At 46.5% G+C, this 14,492-nt stretch overlaps 1 protein-coding gene across 3 annotated transcripts in view; it reads right to left on the reverse strand.

Annotated features, from left to right (window-relative positions):
* LOC144943776 (sodium-coupled neutral amino acid symporter 2-like) overlaps positions 1 to 14,492 on the reverse strand; it is a 70,004-nt gene that overhangs the window by 24,359 nt on the left and 31,153 nt on the right. For 2 of the 3 annotated variants that reach the window (XM_078871604.1, XM_078871603.1), the window contains 3 exons: positions 4,965 to 5,286; positions 3,030 to 3,096; positions 1,708 to 1,826 (listed from right to left, as the gene is read on the reverse strand). In XM_078871604.1, coding sequence (XP_078727730.1) covers positions 1,708 to 1,826; positions 3,030 to 3,096; positions 4,965 to 5,080 — 302 coding nt within the window. In that variant the 5' untranslated portion in view covers positions 5,081 to 5,286. Of the gene's footprint in view, positions 1 to 1,707; positions 1,827 to 3,029; positions 3,097 to 4,964; positions 5,287 to 7,367; positions 7,624 to 14,492 lie in introns of those variants that run through there. The other variant, XM_078871605.1, reaches the window with a different exon arrangement.

A 14,492-nucleotide genomic window follows, 5' to 3' on the forward strand; every position in this document is an offset into this window, starting at 1 on the left:
GACACTGACACCAGGTTGGGAGTTGAGTGGTGGTGCAGCGGTAGCCAGAGCCAAAAACCAACGCCGAGTGATATCTGAACCAGCCCTAGCCAACCCACTACACTGACAACGCACTGGCCATCGTGTTGAAGTATGGTCAAACCCCCACGACGACACGGCATGCGGGGGGGGGAAGACTTATCCTGCAGTGGATTGACAAAGGGCTCTGAACCGCGATTATAAATTTTATTCTGCTGAGATGCAAGCGAAGAGCGCTGTCCTTCAAACCGGACCTACGATCAATACGCAAATGTTAACCTCGCTACAGCCATCCCTGACGCACAGGCCCACCTTACAAGTTGTTTCATTGACAGTAAAAACCGCTATCATGGCAAAACATTCCATACGGTGGAGAGCTTAAAGCGTTAAGACATTGGCTGCAAAACGTTAAGACAGAGCATTAACGTTAAAATCTCTGTAGGATTGCATTCCTTTTTCGGATGTTTCTTTTTTTTCTTTGCACATGTCAAATGCACTGGTGAACCAGCTGTTTCAATTAAACAAATAACACACTTTGAGGTGATGCCTCCGTGGCAAAACGACATGTGCCTGTCTTGATTCCCCCCCGGCTCACTCGCCACACCGAGAGAGAAGATGTGCAGCGTCACACGCCAACATCGCTGCACGCCAGTGCAAGCGGCGCGTCTCTCTCCGTCTCGTGGTGGCCGGAAGCATAAAGATTTCACGCGAGAACTCTGCATTGTTGTGGCGGGGCGGAAAATTACGAATGTGTCATAATCAAAGGTGACCTGGCGGCTTCTCAGATGTCAATGCCCGTGACAAATCATACCGAGTCAGCATTGGGTTCAATTTCCATCCTCCCCTCCCTACCTGGTGGTATTTGTACAATTATCTATGACTGCTGCTCAACGAAACATATACACACCGTGAAAACATTTTCACAAGAAGGACTGCGCAGCTGTGGGCGTGCGTGGTTGTGTTGAGACAGACACTTGAAGGCTAACTGGTGAATAAACCTATGCAAATCCAAAGTTATGTTTGTGCAGGTACAAGTACGATATATCCACGTCAGTCAACCTGGTATGTTGGTATGTTAGTCTCGTGCCATTGCGTTTCAATCCAGGACCGATTTTAACTAAAGCTCACGCTTTATGCCGAATACTTACGCATCTACGTTCAAAACTACATACAACCTCTAAACGTCCAGCATTAAATACACAAACAATAAGACAAAGATCCACCATGTAGCCTTAGCAAGCTGTTCGCGAGTGCCTATGAAGGTCAGCACGGCACACGAGGGGGTGGGTGGCCAGCAACATGCCCGACCGCCTTTGTCTCCCCAGTGGCGATGTTTACACACCACATCAGGTACTCATTTGAGGCCAAGTTGACCTAGGGGAGGCTCAGATATTCGTGTTGGCCATGAGAGGGAACCGAACTCGAGTCGCCGGATTCATAGCGCAGCTCCCGCTCCCACAAACGCACACACACACACGCACGCACACACACACGCACACACACACACATGCACACACACATGCACACACGCATGCACACACGCACGCACACACACGCAGGCACGGACACGCACACACACACACGCACGCACACACACACGCACGCACGCACGCACACACACGTCGTCCGCCGTGTGGCTTTGAAGCGCATGGGGCGCCGCGAGCGACGTTCTACGGCGGCAGTACTCACATGAAGAGCAGGATGCCCGTGTTGGCCATGGCAAACGAGAGGCCCAGGATCCCGCTGCCCATGATGGCGTTGCTGAGGTTGAACACAGACATCCCAAAGGACTCTCTGCCCTCATGTTGCTGAAAACACAAAGAAGAGAAAAGCTCAACGTTTGCAATGGGACAGCAGCCGGATGATCTTGCGTCTCGCCAGACGTGCCTGAACCTTGCACACTGGCGAGTGCCGTGGGAGTCGTCGCACAGGTATCCAGAGAGAGCGGGCACACTGCTCACTTGTTGTGCTGGCTTACAAACGCCAATCGCACTTGGCCAGAAGTGTACGCATATTAAACTGAAAGCAACAACTTCCGTAGAGGTTTGATAGGTGGTCGAATTTATATGCCTAATAAATGACTCGTAATGTAGAGTATACAGAGTTGTAAATGCTGTTCTCTGCATTTGAGCTGTCACAAGGCTTTATTTAAATATGGGTTTGTTTACTACATTTTCAAATACAATTATATTTATAGACAGCCTTTTCCGTTTACAGCAGATAATGACGATCAAAGTCTTGACATCGATCAAATGATGGTGGAGGAACAGAACTTTGATGGTCTACAGAGAGATTCGTGACCAATGTGCATGCACTGAAGAGTGCCAATTTTACTTTCTGTGAAGCGTAATGTCAACTATAACTTTATGGCATCTCCATGAATCAAAGTTGGAACGATATGGAGTACAGTTCCACATTATGGACATGAAATAGTTGTTTTATCAAACATGCATAATTTAAAATAAAGGGCAGTACAGAAATATAGCGGAATGGGAGGCCCGACACATTCCATTTTCACGTTTCATTGCAGAACAGCCGAACAAACACACGGCTTCACGATGCAAAAACAACATTTTGCAACTGCCAAAAACCCCACGTTTGCTCGTACGCAAACATAGAAACTCGACACCACGACTACGGAGGCCACGATAAACAGCAGCACACACACACACAACTGTATTTGTTTTCTCTCTCAAGTTGGAATGCGTGACCATGCTCGACATCCCCTTAACGATGACGGCCACGGCGACGATGGCGGGCGGGTCAGAGAAGAGGATCTCGGAAAGACGAAACGTCGGGCGGGTTCAGAAACGCGAGTGGTGAGGTCAAGCGCACCCGATTTCAGTGAGGCTCTTACAAGTTACAACGCCCGACAGGCCCGCACTTAACCCATGATTGATAATCAACACATGTCTGTTTACTGTAACACAGTTTATACGACTTTTAAATTGACGGTGTGTATTGTCTAAACAGGTAAATGTGGGTAAGAATGTTGGAAACAAAAGACTTACATCATATTTCTTTACTCCACCATTGAGAAAGTTGGCACTTTCAGTTTCAAACTGTTCATCGTATTGACTGCGAAAAGAACGGACAGCAAAGGTGGCAATGAACTTTCCTCTCATACAAGGATGGGCGGTGCAACTCAAGGATTAAGCAAACATCCCCAACCCCACGGCAATGACACATCCAGCAATAAAACGCAATCTCAGAGCTGTGTAAACACAGAAAATTAAACAACAATACAGCATCGATAACATTTACGTGTGGTGTGTACCAGATGAGAGGTTGTATAATAAAAGGCACGCTGCTGTGTACGCTTCCCGAGTGTTAATAATTAAACGGGTGTGCACTGTGCGTGGCCACCAGGGGTAAATTACGGCTATTAGCACCGTCACGCACACACATCGTGATTCATGGAAACTGAATGTACACACCTGCTCAACATTTCAATTACTTATTTAACTCTTCTCCTAGCGGCAAGCCATTGCCTTTCTTTCAGTACCAAATTGTTTTAATATATAGCTTGAAACTTGGGTAATTTACATTGAAAAGCATCCTTCAATTGTTGCACAGGTGTTTGAACAAACACTGACATTTTATGAAAGTTGTGACTCTGTCCTGAACTTAAACACGATGTTGTTAATTTTGCTAACGGCATTCCCAGCAGCAGACAAATCAAGCCACTCGCTTCGTGATAACTCCATTAGCACGGTCACCGCTCTCCACAGCCAACCGATTCTTGTTTGTGCAAACTCACATGGCGATTAAAACCGTTTCTGATTCTGATTCCATACATCATTTAATGTTGTATATTGGCTGTCTGATCATGATGAATATTCTCTTCTGTCAAGCGCTGCACACTTATAAATGAAATCTTTCCTCAATATCTAAATAATTTAATCATCTTTAATCACCGAGAATTGCATTGACTTCACTCAGAGATCATTGCCGGCTGGGTGCAATTTTAGACACGAGAACGACGGGTCCAATCTTGTCGCCAGCATCCCCACAAGGTTTCATCCCAATTACGACATCGGCGGTGTCGTAAGTCTCAGAATCCTCCAGAACTCTCGCCGCGCAGCACAGCATGCTCAAGAAGAGTCCACGGGAGGAGACGTCGCTCAACTTTTAGTTTCTGAAATCTCATCGAGTGACCCTCCTAGCCGCACTCGGCGTCACACTCCCCCACGCGCACTGCCGAACAGAGGAACGCCAGTCACAAGAGTCGAGCCCATGTATTCGTTTTAACTCTCAGAGCTGGAATTCGGCCAGATTAAGTGCAAAAACCAAATCTACGATGACATGCTGTTTTTTAATGCAATTATTAGTGACCGGAACGGAATTCGTCTAAATCACAGTTGGCTGACGGTGTGAAAATCGAAACCAGGCTCTCACCTTTCCAGTGCCATTACTTTTGACAAGGAATAAAAATCATGCAGACGCATGAACTCTGTAGCAATGTCCAACGTGTGTCTGCCTCTCACAAGTATTTAGAAGCACCATGGAAGCGGATGGGTAGCTGTTAGGGCACAACCAGTTGTCATATTTGCCTCGCAATCTTATTCACACCTTTCCATCAATTGTGGCTGGCTTTCTATAAAGCAAAGTGCCTAACATCACCACAAGTTTAAATAAAAATTCCATGTAAACGTAATCGTCTCGACAAGAGGTTATCGTGACCCCACATTTCAGAGATAAAAAACACACACACACACTGTAGTAACCCGCTGTAGTCTGCGCCCCTTTTAACGGAGAAAAACCAAAACGCCACAAACTCTCTCCTGAAGCCCTACCCGTGGTTAGCGGACCTCGACATTGGCATTCGAGCTCCCGAACGCATTGCTGCCGTACGCAAGAATAGAACAGATAGAGACCGACAGAGCCTTAGTTGGAGTGAGTGGCAGTGGAGCGGTGTTGGTGCATCTCTCTCTCTCTCCATCTACCTGATGGTCACTTTGTCTGCCTCGGAGGGCACCGGGTAGCCATCCTCTCCGCTGTCCCTGCTGTCATTGTCATTGACGAAGATGTCCGAGCGAAGTTCCAGCTGGTCCTTTGCCATGGTGATGGGAGCTCGATGTTGGAAACAGGCTGCGGGCGAATTTGGCGTTTGTGCTTTCAAAACGTTATCGTTTTATATGTTTTGGAGAGAAGACGAAATTTTCCAATTGAGTTAAGAAATGTTTTGTTATTTGAATGTCAACGTTTTGCCTGCTACACAGAGCATATAGTAAATGTCCTCGTCCTCCTCCTCGAAGATCGCGTGACCTGTTAACACACACAAAAAACAGCACACAAGTGGCATTATTAACAGTTGGTGGCCGCTGTGACTTCAAAAAGTCAGGATCATTATAAAAAGTATAAATTATCACGTTAATGTAGCTCTATAGCAGCACATAGGCAGTCGTGCCAGTCTTAGCAGGTAGCCAACTGAAGTGCTCCTCACAGTACCAATCCACTGCAGATTTAACAACACTACCAACCTCAAACACATTTGTCAATAACACCGTGGCCTTAAAATAAATAAATATAACCGGCGACGTTTCGGGCAATGACCCTTCTCCATGGACAGATGCAATGCAGCATGACGAACACAAGTCGTCGGCAAGAGTCCCGACTGCACCGCTGTGTGCGTGTGGCACGACTGATGTTGACGATGTGCTGGGATCCAACCTCAGCGGTGGAAAGGTTCAAGCCGGGAGCTGGGGGGGGGGGACGTCTCCCTGTGGCTGAACTTAGCATTTAGCCCTTTGCATGACAAACAAAGTTAGGCTAATAAGAGTACTGTAGAACTTAATAACGATGATAGTGTAGGAGCTTGCGTTAATCCCATTGATCAAACAACATTCAAAACGTGTTGTAGCTGTACAATGTGCAATACTATATACCAAGATCACACCCCAACACAAGTAACGTTTAAAACAGCATGTACAGCACTGCCTACAACCAAACTACACCCAACTACAGTTATTAAAAGACATTAAACAAGAGGTTAGAAACTTAATTTCGTTAAGTGAAGTACATGACAATTCCTCGCGATAACCTCGATCGTGCGCTATGAACACAGCGCCTGTAGTGAATGAAACACACCAGATACAAGTCTACACACACAGCGCCTGTGGTGAATGAAACACACCAGATACAAGTCTACACACACACAGCGCCTGTGGTGAATGAAACACATCAGATACAAGTCTACACACACACAGCGCCTGTGGTGAATGAAACACACCAGATACAAGTCTACACACACACAGCGCCTGTGGTGAATGAAACACACCAGATACAAGTCTACACACACACAGCGCCTGTGGTGAATGAAACACACCAGATACAAGTCTACACACACACAGCGCCTGTGGTGAATGAAACACACCAGATACAAGTCTACACACACACAGCGCCTGTAGTGAATGAAACACACCAGATACAAGTCTACACACACACAGCGCCTGTGGTGAATGAAACACACCAGATGCAAGTCTACACACACACAGCGCCTGTAGTGAATGAAACACACCAGATACAAGTCTACACACACAGCGCCTGTGGTGAATGAAACACATCAGATACAAGTCTACACACACACAGCGCCTGTGGTGAATGAAACACACCAGATACAAGTCTACACACACACAGCGCCTGTAGTGAATGAAACACACCAGATACAAGTCTACACACACACAGCGCCTGTGGTGAATGAAACACATCAGATACAAGTCTACACACACACAGCGCCTGTGGTGAATGAAACACACCAGATACAAGTCTACACACACACAGCGCCTGTAGTGAATGAAACACACCAGATACAAGTCTACACACACACAGCGCCTGTGGTGAATGAAGCACACCAGATACAAGTCTACACACACACAGCGCCTGTGGTGAATGAAACACACCAGATGCAAGTCTACACACACACAGCGCCTGTGGTGAATGAAGCACACCAGATACAAGTCTACACACACACAGCGCCTGTGGTGAATGAAACACACCAGATACAAGTCTACACACACAGCGCCTGTGGTAAATGAAACACACCAGATACAAGTCTACACACACACAGCGCCTGTGGTGAATGAAACACACCAGATACAAGTCTACACACACAGCGCCTGTGGTAAATGAAACACACCAGATACAAGTCTACACACACACAGCGCCTGTGGTGAATGAAACACACCAGATACAAGTCTACACACACACAGCGCCTGTAGTGAATGAAACACACCAGATGCAAGTCTACACACACAGCGCTTTGTTCTCTACCGACACACACACAGCAGGTTTACATAGTTGTGCCATTGCAGGCACGAATGGTCCAGAGCTAAGGGATATCACCTTACCTCGTTAGTTCTGGAGCTGTTCGCCAAATGTAGTAAACCAGAGAACAGCAGTTATTACGTAAGTCCGATGGCTATAAAAGAATCAAATAAATGAATAAACAGCTTCGTACTTAAGTGGAAACCAAACAATATATATAAATCAAACCTCACTATAACTGAAACCGAACAAACGTTGCTTTATTATTTTGTGCCGCAGCAGATATTTGCAGATGTTCAATTTTACGCCTTTGCGTTCTGTGCAAACTTTTGCAACGCACGGGCGAACAACAGAGAATGAACACGGCGACTGGTATTTATATAGCGAGGCAGCCCCGCCCCCACACTCAGCCCCGCCCCCAACACGCCCAAGCCCCGCCCCCAACACGCCCAAGCCCCGCCCCCAACACGCCCAAGCCCCGCCCCCAACACGCCCAAGCCCCGCCCCCAACACGCCCAAGCCCCGCCCCAACACGCCCAAGCCCCGCCCCAACACGCCCAAGCCCCGCCCCCAACACGCCCAAGCCCCGCCCCCAACACGCCCAAGCCCTGCCCCCAACACGCCCAGCCCCGCCCCCAACACGCCCAAGCCCCGCCCCCAAACACCAAGCCCTGCCCCCAACAGCCCAGCCCCGCCCCCAACACGCCCAAGCCCCGCCCTCAACACGCCCAGCCCCGCCCTTACACACCAAGCCCCGCCCCCAACACGACAAGCCCCGCCTTCATCTCGCCCCGCCCCCAACACGCCCAGCCCCGCTTTGGGGCCATCCATTCAGTACATACGCATGGAAGGGGGGAGGGGTTAATACTCTTAGGGAGGGGAGGGGTTAAACCAAACGCGGACCGCTTTTATGGGGGGAGTGGGGGGCTACTGACAATGTACGCAGAGGAAACGGGGGGGGTGTGTGAAGCCTCGACAATAATGTGTCTACAGCGGCCTGTTCAACTGAGTTAGATCGTCCGGCGGTGAACTGTCTGTTTGCTTCAACACGTAAATAGTATTAATATTATTACGTTATTAACACGTTAATACTATTATTACGTATTTTAACACGTTATTAATAATATTACGTTATTTAACAGGTTAATGTTATTAACGAGCTTGTTTGCCCCGCCCCCTTGCCAAAACGCGAAAAGGCACACACACACAGTGTGTCTAATGTCCTTCATGCACAAGCGCAGTGTCTGTGTGTGCCTGTCTCTCCACACGCACGCTCAAAGTACTTCTTACATAACCTCGTTGGCCCAATGGCCTGCTGGGGAGTGTACACGAGTTCAGCAGCATTCATTCCGAACGAGAAACAACAACAAACATCCACTTTTGTTTGACACGCAAGTCAGGATTATTTGCATCAGCAGTGTCACCCTTGCTTTCGTTAATGTTGGTGACCTGCCAGACGTAACAGGCAAGGTAAGATTGGTCTGTCGGCACGAGGTCGTCAAGTAGAGATATATTCACACCCAACAAACTATCTCCCACGCTCTCCCACCAAGCCATCATCAGCCACGGCCAAGACAGCCAGATGAAGGCCTCCCCAATCCATCACCATCTCTCACTATGCTGCCATAGATCCACACCTAGCACCTTACGCGCTCATTTAGTCGCTCCGTCTCATTGAAAGGCGTCCTATTGGACTACTCTCCAACAATTAGCACCTCCGATTAGTACGTTTGGCTACGTACTTAAAGCTTTCGTGACTGCAGGAATTAATATTCTTTGGGTCTTTCGGTAAAGTTACTACGTGACTTTACCGAAAGACACAAAGAATATACATACTCTAATTTATTCAACTTGTTTATTGAGTATTTACATGCCTACCCTACCCACTACAATACCCTGGGGGTGTGTTGGCATTCGTAGCATTGAAGTATGTGGATCGAGTCATTTATCTACATATTTAAAATCATGTCCGTGCCACAAAATACAGAATTTACATCACCCAGCGACACGATTCTATCACTCCCTCCGGGGGGGGTCGTGCAGTGGTGCAGTGGCTTTGGTAAAAAAACGTAACCTGAACTTGATTCAAAAACAGCAGTGTATTGAAAACGGGACTGTAAACTCTTCTCAGAATTCAAAATCATGAATGTGTACTACTACATGATACTGCACACTTTATCATAATACATTCTATCTTAATGGGTATATATATGTTGCATGTAACAGCGAAACGCGTTGGCGGTTCTTGATGTGCACCCTTGATTCCCATGGCGGGTGAATGCACCACGGTCATGCTGGGTTCGGTCTGACACAAGCGGGCACGACGGGAAGTTACATAGCTCAGTGCGCAAGAAACGACAACAAAGGAAAGATGCTTTGCATACTTTCGTGGCTCTCATTTGAGTTGCTAAAATGGTTGGAAATATGTACATACCTCGAGACACCGTTCGTCGTTGCACCCCAGATGCATGCCAGATAAACAAACATTGGTTGGGCACAGCACTTCAGACCTGTATATGCAGTATAATAAACACATCCCTTATCAACGAGAAGTGCATTCATTTACTAAAGATTCTGCAGTAAAATGTCGAATTCATTCCGCACGCTGGTTGAACAATGACTCACATGATGAGTGAAAATTTGAAACGATAATTTATATATTTATTATGCAAATGTATCCATTGGTTTTGCACTAAATACATATGCAGGCCCTGCATCCCATATCCTATCATGTTTCCACCTCCCATGTACAAGTATATCTCCTGTATTTTACTTCTATAAATATAGTTCTTTGGTCACAAAAAAATCTTGCAGAATAACACACTCGTACCGCTGATAATAAGGGTGGAATGTCTTATCGATCATCATCACCTATACAAATACAATAACATGCAATGAGGAAAAATATTTTTAAAAAACGCCAGCATCTCAAAATACATCAAGTGGACAACTATCACGATATAAACTTAGAGGTGATTTGTGTCCTTCACGATTTAATAAGCTAAACAAGCTTCTCCAGAAGCACACACACACACCCCCATACAAAGAGAAACGCAAACACACTAAGAGGTTGCATCATCACCCACTTAGGGAGTGCCGTGTGCCCACGCTGCCCGACAGAGGTCAGGCTTCACTCGACTGCCCTGGTGGCCAGGACCAGCCACACGGTCGTGCTTTGGGGCAGCCTCACTTGTAGACACAACACGACTCAAACTTGGTGCGCAAATGCAACGTGACCGCTCATTTCAGTAGCAAACCACTCGCAGTTTTAAGAACAGATTTCACACACTCTTTGGTTCAGCAATTTCTCCTTGCTGTGGTTGTCCCACCTGATGACGGACGCTTGTGTTGCGCCCAAAACGTCGTGATTTAATTTATTTTATTTTCTACCCACGTGACTTTACCGAAATAACCAAAGAGTATGGATCCCTGCAGTCACGAAAACTTCAAATCGAGATTAGATTTCACACACAAAACCACGTATTTGCACGTCACCTTCATTGCAATTTTAATTGTATATTTGCCAATCTTTGTATTTCAGTTTTTTCTGTCAGTTGTTATTTTTTTTAAGTCGAATGCAAGTACAGCTACATTCGATGGGAAGTGTTTACATCACGTTTGGCAAGGTTCCTCAATGGAAACATACTTTGCAGGACCCTCCTGAAAAAGTGTTATGCCAATCGGTGACGAAGCTTCCCTTGGTGAGCGTAGGGATTATAAAATTTGACAGCGTTTAGTTTATCTTCAGTGCACACGATAGGATTACAAACAGGCGAATGTGAACAGTGGCGGCCATTCATGAGGCTTCCTCCAATGGAGGAAAGCTAACACGGACAAATGAAACAGCGCCAAACTACGAATTGTAGATGTTACAAAGTGCACAGTATTACAGGATCGTGACTGCAAGTAAGGCGACAGACTAGCCCCTTGCTTGGTAGGCACGGAGCCCACAAACCACCACCTCCTGTGAAGCAACAGCACCGATTTAGAGCGGATGCTCCCACTTGCACTGCGTTCTTTTGTCGGGGCAATGAAGGGACACAGCAGCGGCCTTGACCACTTGCCTGCTGCACAGTTAGACACTGCTGCTGCATATTGTTAGACACTGCTGTTGCACATTGCTATACATTGCTGCTGCACATGTACTTGTCAGTTACTCGACTTAAACCAGATATCCACCCCACTCGCTCTCACACCACCAACAACAGCCTCTTTCCCAATGTCCCCTCCACACCCCGCTTGAATCAATGTATTGTGTCATTAGCCCAAGAATCTATTTTGATCGACGGAGAGATGCACTGTGACACGCCAACTATAGCCGATGCTTCGTCACGCCAATTTGCACAGCGCTCCGCTGGGGCGCTCATCACAACGCCATTCGTCACCGTTCGTCACCGTTCGTCACAACGCTGGGCCAATCGGCAGGTGAGAGGTCTGCTCGTTTCACACGTGGATTGGTCTCCTCGTGACAACGGCGGCGGCTACCCTTGTGGTATTCCCGCACGTGGAGGGCCGTGATCTCAGGTCGACCACTAAAGGTGGGTCAGCGATGACCGCTGGGTTAGCCCGCCGTGTCACGCGCTGCCAAGGAGCAGAATAACAACGCCCCACGTTATCTCCTTTTTGTCAAAGCGTCCCAAATATTAATAAATAAATAAAGCCGCAGGGTCTTGTTTTTCACACAATGTCAACATGCGCCATCACCAGCTGCCCTCTGCAAACCGACGTTATATTTTCCAATATCATGTACATGCTGACAAACAATACGTATTTCATCGCCAGGTATTGCCTTTGCAAAAGTTTGGACAAGTATATTCATCTTGCGACAGGCACGAATTACTTCCGCAAGCATTCAATGTTCATTTTCGTACATTCATGTACAACATTATTTGCAACCAAACTTTCAAATGTGTTGCATTCGGTGACATGCCTCGAGCTCTGCTTTGATGGAAATCGAAATAATAAATGAGCCATCTTGTCTCATTCGCCTGGCGCCCAACAGCAAGCGATGCAGTGCAGAAAGCGGGTTGCTGGCCAATTTGTGTGGCCGCTGAGTGCTGCCTCGTCATTTGCGTGGGGTTGTTTTTCTTCCAGCAACTCCGGTTTCCTCACAAACTTTAAAACAAACCTAAAGAATGTCGTCCAACATTTCACTGCCCCCATAGGGAGCCGTGACACCTCAGCGAGAGACCATTCTGAGTAAAATTATTATTCTAATTCAGTATAAAACCTTTGGGCCATGACAATTTCACACAAAGACCTCCTCTGAATATTGCATTAAAAACACACACACACAACTGTTTACACCTAATACAAGTTTTAATTGACGTTCGCCTTCTATTCCATCTGGCACCACTCCATTTGGCAAGGGAATCCATGCCAGCCTTTTCAATTCACCAGGGCTTAACGGAATGTTCAGATGCCTTTGTAATTAGTGCAACTTCGCATGTAAACAACGAGCACTAATTGTATGGCACGAAAAAAGTTCGCCCGACGGGCAATGCACCTGTTCACAGCAGTTCCGACCGCAGGGGGGGGAACTGCACCTCCTGAAAATTATGGCAGCCACAATAATTGCAACCGTAATCACCCTACAAGAGGCACTTTCCGCCACCACCACCACCCTCCCCCCCTGTATTGCGGGTGCGATCTAGAATGTGGTGCGTGTGCGTGTGTTTGATAAAAGTTCTGCAATTGCATTAGCATCGGACGCACGTTTTGGGTGCGCCTTACTTTTCAAAGCGTCTTATAATCCAGAGCATACGGTACACGGTGTGTCCCTCACATGAAAAGCCTACTCTGACCCTCTGTCCACAAACATGTATTGCAACAATGTTTGTCCTTTCTCAAACCCAGGGTTGTTTGTCCTGTACATATGACAAAAACACACACGCGCACAAACCCAGAGACAAGAAACGAGACCCGTTACAATAACACCGATATTTACCACGCAATTTAAACAGATTACAGAGTTGCTAAACATTGTTGTTGTTTGAGTAGCAATTCAGCAAAAAACACGAAATCCAGCAAACAGCCATTCAGTAAAAATATGTTTTTGGAAAGATGGTGTCCCACATCATGTGATACTGGGTGGTCTTGGTTTCAAAATAAAACGCACATGTTGAAAATTGCTAACACGCGTACCGCGAGATGCGACACACTGCAATTTAATATTCAACAGCTCAAAGCAGCGTTCGTTGTTTTCTGTAAAAAAGTAGCTTTGCTTTGTAGCTTCGGGCCAGAGACGAGACATCCAGCTCGGTTTGAATGTTTAAAATTAAACTAATTGCATTTTTGTTTCCATTTTTTATGTTACGACTTTGTTGTTTGAATGTGATTAGATTTTTGCTTAAAAAAATGTGATTTTCACAAAGTATTCATCACGACTAACCGGATGGATCGCTGCCTGAGAATGTGACACAAAGCAGACAAAGTAATCTGAAATCACAAACTAGACCACAAGCGTGCCCTTAACAACGGCAATCGCTTTTAGATTACACGACATCTCACGCATGACGGTGCACTTCAAAATGAGACGCAATACACGTTCACAGACCGCTCGTATAATCGCCAATGGTGATCATCGTCGTCATCATCGTCGTCATCGTCGTCAGCCAGGACTAATCCACTGCTGGAAAAAGCCCTCCACAGTCCGTCACCAACGTCCCGATTATAATCGTGTGGGCAACGACTTGACCTTCAAGGCATAGGTTTCGCCAAGGAAGTAAATAAATAAATATAACTGGAGCGTTTGTGTTGATCTCAACACAATCACCGAAACTAGTATACGTTTTGTTTATTTATTTTATCCGAAATGTGAATTCAGACTTGCTTCAGTTGTACCCAGTTACATACATCGAAGGAGACATGGGCACACATCGTCTGCTGTCTCGTGCTACAGAATATGAGTGATGCTGCCCAGGATGTTCTGTGCTCTGCCACTGATGGTAGTGTGGGGGGGGGGGTCTTGTGATGGTGGAATACAACTTTGTTCTATCATTCATGCCGGCAGAAGCGATTTGCACACACACGCACACACCAACAAATCTAAACAGCAGCGCTGTACTACAAGACACGCAAAGGTTTCAACAACGAAGACACGACAGCCATAATCTCTCTCTCTTCCCCAGCTTATGTTTAATCTGCACTCGCTTTTACAAACACATGAATGCTGACACAACGCGAAATACATTTCGAGATTTCAAGCG

Source organism: Lampetra fluviatilis, chromosome 32 (genome assembly GCF_964198595.1).
Source record: "Lampetra fluviatilis chromosome 32, kcLamFluv1.1, whole genome shotgun sequence".
NCBI lineage: Eukaryota > Metazoa > Chordata > Hyperoartia > Petromyzontiformes > Petromyzontidae > Lampetra > Lampetra fluviatilis.